The sequence below is a fragment of the Anopheles gambiae genome, chromosome 2 (assembly GCF_943734735.2).
Source record: "Anopheles gambiae chromosome 2, idAnoGambNW_F1_1, whole genome shotgun sequence".
NCBI classification, from domain to species: Eukaryota; Metazoa; Arthropoda; class Insecta; order Diptera; family Culicidae; genus Anopheles; species Anopheles gambiae.
The window spans coordinates 48,576,311-48,589,132 of record NC_064601.1 but is presented as its reverse complement, the minus strand read 5'-3'; the positions used below and the strand labels follow the sequence as shown (position 1 = coordinate 48,589,132).

At 50.2% G+C, this 12,822-nt stretch overlaps 6 protein-coding genes across 7 annotated transcripts; 4 read left to right on the top strand and 2 right to left on the bottom strand.

The window, feature by feature from the left end:
- On the top strand, nt 1-3,627 carry LOC1274014 (transmembrane protein 183). Its single transcript, XM_312976.6, has 3 exons — nt 1-489; nt 554-1,224; nt 1,293-3,627. Exons 1-3 carry the CDS (start codon nt 435-437, stop codon nt 1,575-1,577), a joined length of 1,011 nt encoding a protein of 336 aa, XP_312976.6. The 5' UTR covers nt 1-434; the 3' UTR covers nt 1,578-3,627.
- On the bottom strand, nt 1,707-3,819 carry LOC1273922 (tRNA (cytosine(38)-C(5))-methyltransferase). The gene is made up of 2 exons (XM_312975.6): nt 2,746-3,819; nt 1,707-2,675 (listed from the first exon to the last, which is right to left on the bottom strand). The coding sequence occupies exons 1-2, from the start codon at nt 3,230-3,232 to the stop codon at nt 1,735-1,737; spliced, it is 1,428 nt and encodes a 475-aa protein (XP_312975.6). The 5' UTR covers nt 3,233-3,819; the 3' UTR covers nt 1,707-1,734.
- LOC1268273 (large ribosomal subunit protein mL43) lies at nt 3,231-3,578 on the top strand. Its single transcript, XM_306831.3, has one exon. The coding sequence runs from the start codon at nt 3,231-3,233 to the stop codon at nt 3,576-3,578; it is 348 nt and encodes a 115-aa protein (XP_306831.3).
- Nucleotides 3,627-5,622, top strand: LOC1274007 (golgin-45). Its single transcript, XM_312973.5, has 2 exons — nt 3,627-4,077; nt 4,158-5,622. Exons 1-2 carry the CDS (start codon nt 4,068-4,070, stop codon nt 5,480-5,482), a joined length of 1,335 nt encoding a protein of 444 aa, XP_312973.5. The 5' UTR covers nt 3,627-4,067; the 3' UTR covers nt 5,483-5,622.
- Nucleotides 5,623-5,874: 252 nt separating this feature from the next.
- LOC1274008 (3-hydroxyisobutyryl-CoA hydrolase, mitochondrial) lies at nt 5,875-7,531 on the top strand. The gene is made up of 2 exons (XM_312972.6): nt 5,875-6,055; nt 6,154-7,531. Exons 1-2 carry the CDS (start codon nt 6,053-6,055, stop codon nt 7,312-7,314), a joined length of 1,164 nt encoding a protein of 387 aa, XP_312972.5. The 5' UTR covers nt 5,875-6,052; the 3' UTR covers nt 7,315-7,531.
- Nucleotides 7,532-7,645: 114 nt separating this feature from the next.
- Nucleotides 7,646-11,094, bottom strand: LOC1274012 (GTP-binding protein SAR1b). 2 transcript variants are annotated; one of them, XM_312971.5, is made up of 5 exons: nt 10,829-11,094; nt 9,511-9,696; nt 9,292-9,411; nt 9,148-9,213; nt 7,646-9,065 (listed from the first exon to the last, which is right to left on the bottom strand). In XM_312971.5, exons 2-5 carry the CDS (start codon nt 9,551-9,553, stop codon nt 8,713-8,715), a joined length of 582 nt encoding a protein of 193 aa, XP_312971.1. In that variant the 5' UTR covers nt 9,554-9,696; nt 10,829-11,094; the 3' UTR covers nt 7,646-8,712. The 2 variants fall into 2 exon arrangements, with proteins under 2 accessions (XP_312971.1, XP_061505516.1); XM_061649532.1 differs by having other exon boundaries at nt 10,663-11,057.
- Between the last annotated feature and the right edge of the window lie 1,728 nt (nt 11,095-12,822).

The window sequence follows — 12,822 nt, the reverse complement described above, 5'->3', positions numbered from 1 at the left end:
GGACTCCGAATATTTGCCAAATTTACCCATCACTAGTTTCGAACGTCATCGAAAGAAAATTGAAAACGTCAGTCAGTCAGATCAAAATGTAAACACAACACAGTTCATAAACTCGCCCAAAAGCAACAAAATTCAACAAATTTAACAATTTTCAAGCAGTGCCAGCGTATTACACTGCACCGCAACCGTATCGTTACCTGTTCCGTCGTAACAGAGAAATTGCACCACAAAATGATTCTTTAAAACACAAAGTTGCAAGGTTCCACTGCGCCCAGCGTTCTCCATCAAATGGATATTGAAAGATACAACACCTAGGTTGTTCAACAAATTGCCTATTGTGATTCCCACCCGCCACTTATGCGCAACTGGTTCCAACGACTAGTTTCTCCCCGTGGCTGCATTCGAATCCCACCCTATAGTATCCTTACAAATTCATGGCATTAAGCGTGAAGGTGAAACCAACCAAAAGTCGATCCACCTTCGGGAAAGGTAGTTAGCAAGAGGGAATGTCGACACACTTTTCGTCCTGCCTGACTTGCTGCTCTCGTTTCAGACCCTACCATATACGATTATGCCAACAGTCCGAAGTGCTCTAACCGTGCGTCGAAGGTCAGCAGCAAGATATCTCTAGCCGAGATAGAGCTGGAAGCGGAACCGCTCGGTGAAGAAGCAGAGCAAACCATTGGAGCTGGAGGGAAAGGGCCCGCCACGGATGCACCACCGGTAGTCACGTACAATGACTACCATATCGACTTGTGGTTCCTCGTGTCAGAGTTTATTCGGCCGGAAGATGTGTGCCGGTTTGCGCTAATTTGTCGCAAAACGGCCGAAGTTGTGCAGAGTGGCCGATTCTGGACGCAGCTGTATCGTTCGTACTACGATCGCTCGATCGAGCTGCCCGCCCGCTTCCAGCCGGACAGCATGGTACGACTGCGTGGTCTGCGCTCGGCAGTCGTACGGTCGCTCTACTATCTGTACCCGCCGTTCGTGGCACGCTTGACGATGGGAACGAACCGGCACCAATATCGCGTCGTAGGACGGCAACTACTCACCTGCTGGCACAAGCGTACGAAAGGCTGCTGGACGTATTGCTTCCGGCTGAAGGCACCGTTCAAGCCGGGCAGTCGACCGGCCCGATCGGCTCAGCTACAGCGGGAGAAAAATTCACTCGCCTTCATGCAGGACATCTACATGAACCCGGAGGAAGGATGCCAGATTCTGATGGTAAGGTTCGGCTGAACGAGCTGCAGGATTTGCGCAAAGTAACGAGCAATATTTCTTTTCCGCCACAGATAACGACCGACTTTCTCAAGGTGATACCAATGTACAACGAGACGCTGTTTGTGAAAAACATTGTGCAAACACTCTCGCAGAGCATGATGCGCTACAAGATAGTACTTCAGCTGGGGAACTATTGCGGCAAACGAGTAACGGACCTCGTGTTCGATCCGGTGTGCAACGTAAGCGTACTGGACTGGTGGACACCGCAGTACTATAACGAAATCGGCAGCCCGGCGGAAGACGAGTCGGCGTTGGCCGACACTGAGTGGACCGATGATTCGGATTGGGATAATTAGAGGCATGGGGAGGAACCACCGTCCCCTAGTCTGTTCGCTGTGGTAATTGTTTAAAATATTTTGAACGGAATATATGTACAAGAGTGTGATCTTCGGTCGATCGGATGCAAAAAAGTCAGGCGGCATATGTTTTGTGCACCAAATTCAACGTATTTATTTACAGCTCGTGTAGTAGCACACTGACGACAAACACGTTTATGCTATTACCCAGCACACGATAACGTTGCTTGTTCGTGACCGTCTCTGGGAAGCTAAAATGCTCTGGAAAGCTCATCAATCGCGCCACTTCTTTCGGGGTAAAGTATCGCACGCGCAGTTCCCGCAGCAAAGCAAGCTTTCGATCCTCGTCCTCCTCGGCACCCATCGCAAGGGCATAGGTCTTGTCGAACTCCTGCCTAGAAAGAGGACAGTACACCGAACCCGTACCTTCCGCGTAATGCGTGTACGCTTTCGTAAAGCACATCGAGTTGGTGGATTCCGGCGTGCATACATCCATCAGTGGAAGATGCTTTAGTAATGTAGCACTTTTCAACCCATACGATTCCAATGCGTCTTGCTGCGTGTCCACAATCGTTCCAACCAACGTTTGCTTTGCACCGTAGCCTGTTTGCGGTGTGGTAATAATTTCTTCACTCTTCCATTTAAAATCCGCTCCATGGCGTTTTGCGATACAGTAGTACCGGTGGCGAGTGTTGGGCACGCCAAACTGGTGCGGCGATAGTATGTACTGCTGATAGTGAAAACCTGCCTCCCGCAGGCGCGCTTTGTACATCTCACAGGCTTGTGAATTTTCAAACCCTTTCACGTTTTCCATCAGTATGAACTTTACCAGCGGCATCTTATCCAGCAGCTCGCAAATGTGCAGAAATGGGTCGCTCCTTCGATCGTTGATATCGTTAAACTTTCCGTTCCTCGTGAAGGGCTGACAGGGCGGCGACATCAGGATCGTATCGACCTTTAGTTTGGTTACTTTCTCCGCCGTTAGGCTCAGTATATTTCCATTGCGGACCGTTTTTGCGCCGAAATTGTGCTTGTAAACTTCGTTTGCGATGGGATTCACGTCGATGGCGGAGACGATTTCAAACTCTTTCCCAGCTTCTAAAAGCAAAAACACGATGGGCAACGTTAGAGTTGAAGAGTTAAAAAAAGCTGTCCACGCAACACTTACGCTCCAATGCCATTCGCATTCCGCCAATACCACTGAAAAGTTCCAACACTCTGTGCGGTTCAGATTTCGTGCTCTCCATCGTGTTGCGGCGTGGAAATTGAATTGTTTTCCGCCTGCTGTAAACAATCCTACGCCCAGCTGTCAAATCAGCTGACAGCAAGTTTGACAGTTCTAATCGGCACGGTTTGTTTTCGTTCCCTAGCGCGGTGTGGTTGCTCGGTGCCGGTCGTGTGCTACTTTTATCTCGCTGCAAAAGAATGTCCAACTCGCATCTGTTTCTTAAATCGGGCTTTCCGCGTGCCCCGCTGCAGAATGGCATCGGCCGGTACGTTTGCCAGCTGCAGCGCATCACCCTGAAGTACTGCAAAACCAGCGGCTCCAGCAAAGGGATGCGCGAGTTCCTCGAGCAAGAGCTGGTCGACTTCAGCCGTGCCAATCCGGGCGTCGTGGTGTACGTGAAGCCCCGCCGGCACCGGACCGCCGTCATGTCGGCTGAGTTCCTGAACGGCGAGCGCACGTGGATCAACTGCCGCAACAACAGCCGGGAAGAGATCTCGAAATGGATCCAGGTGCTGAAACAGTCGAACGGGCGGGCCGAGGAGATGCGCTTACGTAAACACTGGCACACGGACGTGCCGAGTGTGCAGGGTGCCTGGACGCCGTTCACCCATCGCCATCCGTCGGCAAACGTGACCGACTTCCCGTGCAAAGAGCTGTCGGAGCTTAAGCTGGAAGAACAGAGCGCGACGGAGAAGCTGCTGGAGCTGTACCTTGCGCAAAGGAATACAGCAGCCGCGGGCGAGTCTGCGACGAAATCGGAAGAAGCTGAATAATGTAGTAGCGGTTGAGATGAATTACAATAAACAATAGGTAGTAGTAAAAGGTGATGTTTTTTTAATGTAATTTACACTCAGCAATTGAAATGTCTCGCGTTAAAAGAGCCCATGACACATGAGTGTCGAAATCTTTTTAAAATGATAACTAAAACAGTAGAAATTCCAGTAAATCAAATCATCCGATCGTTAAAGATCGGGGAAGCAAAAGAAGCAAAAATAGCATCACATAACCGACAGCATAGTCAAATGTCAAAATACCTTTTTTGCTGTCAGTTTTTGTCTATTTACAACTCCCCCATTGCACCATTGTCAACAACAGCTGAGTTCGCGTCACAACAAAGGCTCAGTCGTGGAAAAAGAGAAAAGTGATAATAGAAAACTCTCCCCCTCCTCATGATAAGGGCTGCAATCGTCTGTCATCTGGTTGTGCATCTGGCTAGTTTTTAGTATTTCCCGCAGCCTGCGTCCCGCGCAAACTAAAACGCAATGGATACGGGTAACAAGTGTGCAGACATGACCTAGTTGGGCGCTAATCTAATCACATCACATCTCGCGCACTCGCTTCTCCCGTTGCAGGTCGACGTACTGAGGGCGATGGTATGGAGCACGAGGAGCTCGCTGGATCGTTCACAGGAGCGAAGCGATCGACCTCCACCTCTTCCAGCGTATCTTCCACACTGCTGCCAACGGCGGACATAAAGCTGCCGGCAAACTTTTCCATCGAACGACTGCTACCTCACTCCGGCGCCAATCCAGTGTACCGGCCGACCGAGCTCGTCACCGGTGGAAACACCTCCCTGGCCGCGGTAGTGCCACGCGGCAAAGTGTTCAACCTGGTGCCCCGGCTGGTGGCGCCCGGTGGCCGCCCGAAGCTAGCGACGATGCACAGCAAAGAGCCAAAGTTTGTCCCGTTCGAACCGTACAAAGGGGCCGTCACGCCAATCATCCCCGGGCGCAACAGCATCCCCGGCGGTGGATCGCGCGTCAAGCTGGCCAACCGCAACAATCTCGACCTGAGCGTGCTCGTCTCGCAGATGTCGACCATCGCGGACAAGGAGCTGCGCACCAGTGCGTCCCCATCGTCGGTCGAGGACGAGGAGCGGCAGCGGTACGAGCGCGAGCTGGCGGAACTGCGCAAGGAGCGCGACTACTTCCAGGGCCAGCTGAAGTTCCAGGCGCAGGTGAATGCGGAGCTGAAAAATCTGCTCGTGGCCGCCGTGGGCGAAGATTTGCAGACGAAGGTGAACGTGCTGACCGAGGACAAGCTGCACCTTGCCCGCAAGCTGCTCAACTCGGCGGAAAATCTGTCGTCCCACACGGAGCAGATCGAGTTTCTGGCCGGCCAGAGCGAGGTATGGCGCAGCAAGTTTCTCGCCAGCAGCCTGATGGTGGAGGAGCTGGCCCGCTGGAAGGCTAGCCTGCTGCAGCGGAACGGACTGCTGCTGGCGTCGAACAAAGCGCAGCTCGAGGTCATCTCGAAGTCGCGCGAGCTCGTGCTGGACGTGCTGAAGCAGCTGCGCTTTCTGGCCAACGCCAAGGAACCGCTACAGCTGCCGTCGGCCAACGTGCTCGATCTGGCCGCCGAATGCGTCAACATATCGCAGCAGCTCGCCCTGCAACATTCCGCCCTCGGCATGCCGAACAGTCTGGACGGGCTGAACGCGCTGGAATGCATGACGGACGCGGAGAAGCTGGCAGTACAGGCGCTGCAGAGCTCGCACCAGTCGCTGCTACCGACGGATGAAGCATTTCGAGCGATCGTTGGCCAAGCATTTCCCTCAATCCATTCGATACAGAAGCAGCAGCAGCAGTCGGACGATGCGCTCACCTCGCTGGGCTCGGACTTTGAAGTAGTGACCGCACCGGACAGCGACACGTCCGGCAAGGAAGGGCCAAAGTGATTTGCCGGCGATGTGAACAATTTTTATATCTCCTAACTTTTAGCTCGCCCCTTCAGAGAGTGCAATCCGAGAGAAGAGGTTCAGTTTACTGGTATCATTTTATACTAATGCTTAGAGCTGTGTACGTTTATGGAAACAAAGTTTAAAAAGCAATAAAGGAAAAAGCGCGTTTCGTTGGATGACTTTTATGAAAGTTCATCTGAAGGAGCGCAATAAGTAAAAAAAAAAGTTTTTTAGGCAGTTTCATTTCAGCCAGTTCCGCTTTGGCACCCTGTGTTTCAGCTCCATTCCACCAACACCAACCTCGACCCACTCCTACCATCCCTTCGCCGACCCCCTTTAAGTGACGTTTACTTATCAACACGACGGCGCAGGCAACATCGACATCGTTGAAAAACACTCGACGTCACACTGGTAGCGGTCGGTCGGAAATTAAATCAAGTAAGCACTGTGCCGCTTAGCTACAAGTATCGTGGGACACACAACACCAGTTGCATAATCACAGAGAGCACAACACCCCGCACAGCCAGCAACTTCAACCGGAACGTCAAGCCTACGAAAACGAATACGATGGTAAAGCAAACGATCGAGAAATTGTATTGAATCGAGCAAATGCGATCCCCCTTACCGTCATGAATATTCCTAACCGCTCATTATTTCCGCACTTTCAGCTACGAGCGATTGCGGTGCGCGCCGGACTAAGCCGATCGGGCCAACTGGTCGCCCCGAGCGTTTGCCGCGCGATGTCCTCGACGGCCGGTGATAGCAACAGCCTGGTACTGACGGAGGAGGTCGGCAGCAAGGGCGTGATCACACTGAATCGCCCGAAAGCGCTGAACGCCATCAATCTGGAAATGGTCCGGCTCATCTACGACGCCATGAAGCAGTGGGAAAGCACCAAGAGCGTGGTCATCGTGAAATCCGTCGGCGATAAGGCGTTCTGTGCCGGCGGGGACGTGCGCGCCATCACCGAGACGAGCAATGTGGAGCTGGCGCGAAAGTTTTTCAGCACCGAATACCGGCTGAACGCCCTCATCGGCAGCTATCGGCCCACGTACATTGCGTTCATCGACGGTATCACGATGGGCGGCGGCGTTGGGCTGTCCGTGCACGGCAAGTACCGCATCGCGACGGAGCGCACCATGTTCGCGATGCCCGAGACGGCCATCGGGCTGTTCCCGGACGTTGGCGGCGGCTATTTCCTGCCCCGGCTCGAGGGCAAGCTCGGCCTCTATCTCGGCCTGACCGGGTTCCGGCTGAAGGGGCGCGACGTGCACAAGGCCGGCGTGGCGACGCACTACGTGGAGAGCAAAAATCTGGCCGCGCTGGAGCAGCAGCTGCTGGCCACGACGAGCGGTGCCGAGGTGGAAAGCGTGCTGGACCGGTTCTCGGAGAAGCGGGACGCGGGCGCCGAGTTTGTGCTGGCCAAGCAGCTGCAGCAAATCAACCAGTGCTTCAGTGCGCCGACGGTGGAGGCCATTTTCCAGCAGCTGGAGCGGGACGGTAGCGAGTGGGCACAGAACACGCTGAAGCTGCTCCACAAGATGTCCCCCACCTCAATGGTGGTGACGCAGAAGCAGCTCGAGCTGGGCGGCAAGATGGATTTGAAGACGTGTCTCAAGATGGAGTACCGGCTTGCCGTGCACCATGCGATCGACAGCGACTTCAAGGAAGGTGTGCGCGCCCTGCTGATCGATCGCGATCAGAAACCGCGCTGGAATCCGGCCACGCTGGCAGAGGTGGATCCGGCGCGCATCGAGCAGTTCTTCGGCCCGCTGCCGGACGGCGATGAGCTCCAGTTCGAGGAGGAGGGGCCCAAGGCATCCCTGTAAGCGGAGCTGCGGTGTGCTGCTCTCCGGTCAAAGGATTGGAACACGTCGAGAAATGATACCACAACAAAAGTGCATTTACTAGCGAGTAAGACTAATGCCAACGGCAAAGCTGTTGCGCGCCTTGTGTTTCAAACATGAATACGGGCACCGTTCTTTCCTTTTTTTGCAACCCCACACAGAAAGCCAACAATAAAGTGAAACGATTTTCTACCACCTACCTCGCTCGTCCCCATTTGATTGGCTTTTGTATTGCCGTTTTCGGATCCAACATCGTCCAACACGCGCCACAACCTCTCGGTGGTCGGTAGTGCATCGTGCTACATGCGAAACATTTCGTAAAAATGATCGTTTCATTCATGTTCATGTTCTCGTGTTTAACTCTGGCCATTTTCCACACTCCAGGAACGGTTTCGGTTTTTTTCAATCCCCTGGGTAACACGCCCTCCTCCCCAATAAACCTTCTCACAGATGCAAATGGTGGTTTTTTAAGATATAAAATTGGTTTCACCTATGACGGTCACTTTCAAGGGTTGTTGAATTTGTTCTATTCCCGAAGGAACGTGTCTTTTATCAATATTGTGACGCGGATATGAATAGAACTTCGAAGCAATGGATGAATTGAACGTTAAAGAAGTTAAGCAATCGCAGCGATGAAACTGAGTGCTTAACATACCCAAGGGTGTGATGATTTCGCATCGTCTACATGTGTAACACTGAATTAGAACTGTCCCGTATTCGAATGAGCATTTTAACAAAACAAAAAAAGCATACTAATTTAATACAGGCATCGTTATGCAATTTTCGTGGAACGATTGATCAAATGTTCCTCGCCGGTCTATTTCAAGATGGACAGTGTGTGTTTGTGTGTGTTTTTTGTTTGTTTTTCATTTTCCTTTTTAACAGTAAAAGCGGGAATGCTTTCTGTTGCCTTCCTCCATTCCTTTTAAGCGTTCTTTTGCCTTGCAAGCTCTCTTACACGCGGCGCACATGCTATTCAATTGCTTTAAAACATTACCCCGGCACTACTACTGTCTGTGTCCCTCTGTTCGGCACCAAAAACAGCACCGCCCGCTGGCCCGCAGGACCGAACAAAGCACATATCCAGGTCGACTCGAATTCACTGCACTTTTTCACAGTTTTTCCCAACAATGCACGGATAACACACACATAGTTTGCAGGAGAACCGCGATCCGCTTTCCTATTGATTTGAAATTATTTTTTTTTGTTTTAATGTATGTGTGTACGTGGGTTTGGGTAAGTAATAAGACTTTCGGTAGTTGTTTTGTTTATCCGCTGCGCTCGCTTCTCCTCACTGACCCCGCAATCACCCATTAATACCCGAAAAAGCAAAAAAAAAATAGAATAAACGTATTGCCACCGAACACCACCATACTATTATTAGTCGATGTACTGGGCTAACCAACGGAACCCTTCACCGTAACCCTGTCGTTTCAGCACGGAACACATGAACAGCTCGAGCGGGCGACCGGGCAGCTCGGAGCGTGGCACTTTGCCCTTGCCCGTGGTCAGCTGGAACAGTGCGAAGTAGTTCCGCAGCTCTTCTTCGCTCGCCGCGCCCGGTTTGTCGATCTTGTTGCCGAGGATCAGTACCGGACAGTTGGAAAGCGCTTCGTCCGTGAGCAGTGAGTCCAGCTCGTTTTTGCTCTCGGTGAAACGGGTTCGGTCCCAGGCGTCGATGAGGAACACGATCGCATCCACCGCTGGGAAATAGTCCTTCCATACACGCCGTGCTGCGGAATAGAAAAACGCAATAGGACACTGGTGAGTGCTTTGCCCGTGTGACACGTGGACACGAGCGGTTTGCAGGCTTACCTTGCGTGTGTCCGCCAAGATCGAACGTTGTGAAGCGCATATTTCCTATGGAAAGTTCCTCCGAAGCTGAAAAGTAAAGTGAGGCGTTTAGAATTTAGAATCCAATTGGTTTCTTTTGCCAGTACGTTCCGGCGAAATACTCACTTGGATGGAGCGTTGGGACATGCTGTGCCAGTCGGTCGTCCTTCAGCATGTGTAGCAGTGTCGTTTTGCCAGCATTGTCTAGGCCAAGGAAGAGCAGTTTACCAGACTTTTTCCACAGCCCTGCAAAGCAATGGGATAAAACACACACGATTAGTTAGGCAGCGCTTTCGATGGCGACAATTAGCCCTCACACCAGCGGGTCCACGCTAGAACACTTACCTAGGTAACCTAGAACGCCGGTGAACCAGTCCCAGATAAACATTTTGGCAATGTCACACACTGGCGTACGCTTTTAGTCCGGATGGGAACGCTCGAACGGATGGGAATCCAAAAATATCTACCACCCCACGACGCTCGCTGCTGCCCTCAAAACAGCCGTTTACAAGCCGTAACGCACAATGCAAACTGAGTGGGTACCGGGAGAAGCGGAGCAACCATGGAAACGGAGACAAGAACAATTGATTACAAACATTAGTGATCACACCGATGATGATGATGACGATGGTGATGATGACAACGTCTACGATTCCGTTGATGATGATGATGATGATGGGGCAAATTTTCGCGGTCACCCAGAGCGTGTCGTCGGTTCGCCGCCGTAGAAGGCGAACGCGTTGCGATTGTGTGTTTTAAGACCATTGATAAGGTGAATAAATAAAATGACCACCACGATAGGGTTGCTTTGCATCGACGGTGGTGGTGCGTGCGTGTATAGTGCGCACGTCGTTCTGCTCTGTGTCGATGTGTACGTGATCGGTCCGGGGGCCTCGATAGGTGGACCCTGATTTGCCTTTCCCACCCCTAACGCTGACGCCGTTATTGTGTCTGTAGTGAACTTTACCCTTTTTCTTTGTTTTCGACCACCCGACAAAACACATACACACACACGCTGCATTGACGACGGGTTGCATTTTCACTCTTGGTGGCTTGAATGCTTGATGCGCTAATTACCAACGGCGTGCCATACGATAATCGCATCGTCTGCCGTGCAGTGGTGGTGCCCTAATTTACTGTACCCAAAACCCGTCTATCGGGGGAAAAAAGATTCGTTTGTGTCGCAAAGTGTTTCCTTCTTCTTCGATTGCTAGCAGGAAATGCTTTTTTTTCTTCGGTTTGTCACCTTGAAGGTACACCTGGATCGAAGAGCACTTGAACTTGAGCACCAAGATGTGGCTTCTTTATATTTTTGAAATATTATCCAACATACGTGGAACAGACAGCACCAATCCCTTGCAGCGACCTCGATCATTGCACACGAACGTTCGTACCCCTTCTTCTCCGACGGAATCGAGACGCGTCATTAATTTTCCCCAGCAACGTAACCGCTAAGCCCCAGCCGAGTTCGTGGTTGAGATTACTGGGACATCTTACACATGGATGGCGCAAGCGAGCTTCTCGAAACGCCCAGCGATGAACCCCGACGGGTCCGCAGCGACGGTGTTACGGCCACGGTCAGACGAACGTGTCGCGGAAAGGAAAGCTGGCACTGGCCAACACGGCAATGTATCATTTACACACACCGACCACACATACTTACCCTCTGGGAAAAGTTAACCGACGGACGCGGGAGCGCTGGCAAACTGCAAAACCGTGGCACTGCTCAGCGCGATAGGCGAAATCGGGTATCGGGTGGCGATGCGGAAGCAAAACTAATTGATCACACACAGCTCGTGAATTTCACGACGACACACACGGGGCAAACGCACCACCTCCTTTTTCGCACTCTCTTTCTTCTCCAGATTTTCAGCCTATCTTCTTCTTCGGCTTTTGACGGATCAAAACCGTTCGCGTCACCGGCCAAGGTATACAGAAAGGTGTGCATCGATGTTCACGGTTGCTCCAGTTTGAGATAAACTGGTGTAGTTTTTAAATGCTGCAAACGGTCACGAGTTTTCCGCTAATATACAGTCCAAATTCAATACAGTAGAACGTCGATTATCCGGGGTCGGATTAACCGGCGGGCGGCTTAACCGTGGGCATAAATCTGACAGCTGTTCATACGTACGTCGTACAGTTGTCGTACAGTTGTTAAACCTACAGTTATTGATTAAAATAATATTCTACTAACGATTAATCGATTGATTCTAGGTGAATTAATAATAAAACTAGTGAATTTCATATGTTTTCCCAAATAGCCAGAATTGCTTAAGCAGCTCATTTTGGCACGCTAAAGATCGCTGCTCTAATTCGCCTTTTGCAGTAGATAAACAGCATCAAAGTTCTATGCGGGTCTTTCAAACAGCGCCTAAGCAGCTTCCTTATGCCACGATGCCAGGGATTATTTTTCTTTGTGTTTTATTTTCAAGCAAGCGTCATCGATGAAATAAACAACAAGATTTGTTTCGTTTAATAACATATGTATATTTTTAAATCCTTTGTATTGATGATTACACAAAATTTTACACAATTTACTGATAATTCACAATCACTTCACTCAATATTCATTCTTCAATTAACGAATCTAACTAGTGCAGCAGCAATGAGATTATTGCCGGCGTCCGTCTTTGACACTTTGACAAGACCCACCTTGTACCGATGTCATGCATTAAAAAGCTATGAAGTTCCACCAAGTTCGGTACACGTTCTTAACAAGCCTTAAAGTTCCATCATGAACCCTACACATAGTGTTAATCAGCCGCAAAGTTCCAAATAGTACCATGTGCCTGTTAAAAAGCTCCATAGTTCCGCAAAGTGCCGTCTATCTCTTAATCAGCCACAAAGTACGACATTGGAACGATTTTTCGTTAAACAGCCCTAAATCAGCTATAAAGTACGAGCTGGCTATTTGGGATGCTTTTTAGTTGAACGCTCGATAGTTGGCTGACAGTTCAATTAATAAGCATGCGTTTGTATGGGAAACCCGATTTTTGAAAATTTCTCATGGCCTGCCGAGAAAAAATTCATAATTTTTTTGTATGGAAAAACGTGCCAACTAAAAAGCCCATACCCAAGTGCCACAAATCCACTAAACGGCCACTAAACGGCTTCTAAACGACTCAAGTTCTCTACCTAAACGGAATATAGAAAGACTTCGTTTAGCAGACGGCAAACGACTCATGCATTCTAAAAATAGCAAAAAAGTTGGTGGCGCTCTCTGTTGGTGGGATACCCCAACCAGTTGAGCTTCATCGCTTGGAGGAGAGTTTTCTCATTTCCTCTGTACTGTTGTATGGTTTCGCATTGAAGTTATGCATCGCTAGAACTAGAACGGCGATACGTTTGTTTAAATAATAAACTCCAATTGGAAACCACCAGCCCTGAAGCAAGTGAGATTTGAGTAATGGTCGTTGGTGTTGATACCCACGTATCTGACCACACGACCATTCATATAGATTTTTGCTCGGAAAGTTAGAAGGCTACATAGGTCATGATAAGATAAAACTTGCCGAAACACATTGCAAGAAAAGGACAGCAATATAATGATGAGTTGTAATACGCCATCTATTGAGCAAACCAATGAAGCTATGGAGCTTTCGTTTTTTTCCATCGATATTCGATTTTCCAGTCGTTTAAGCTTAATCTGTGGCGCTT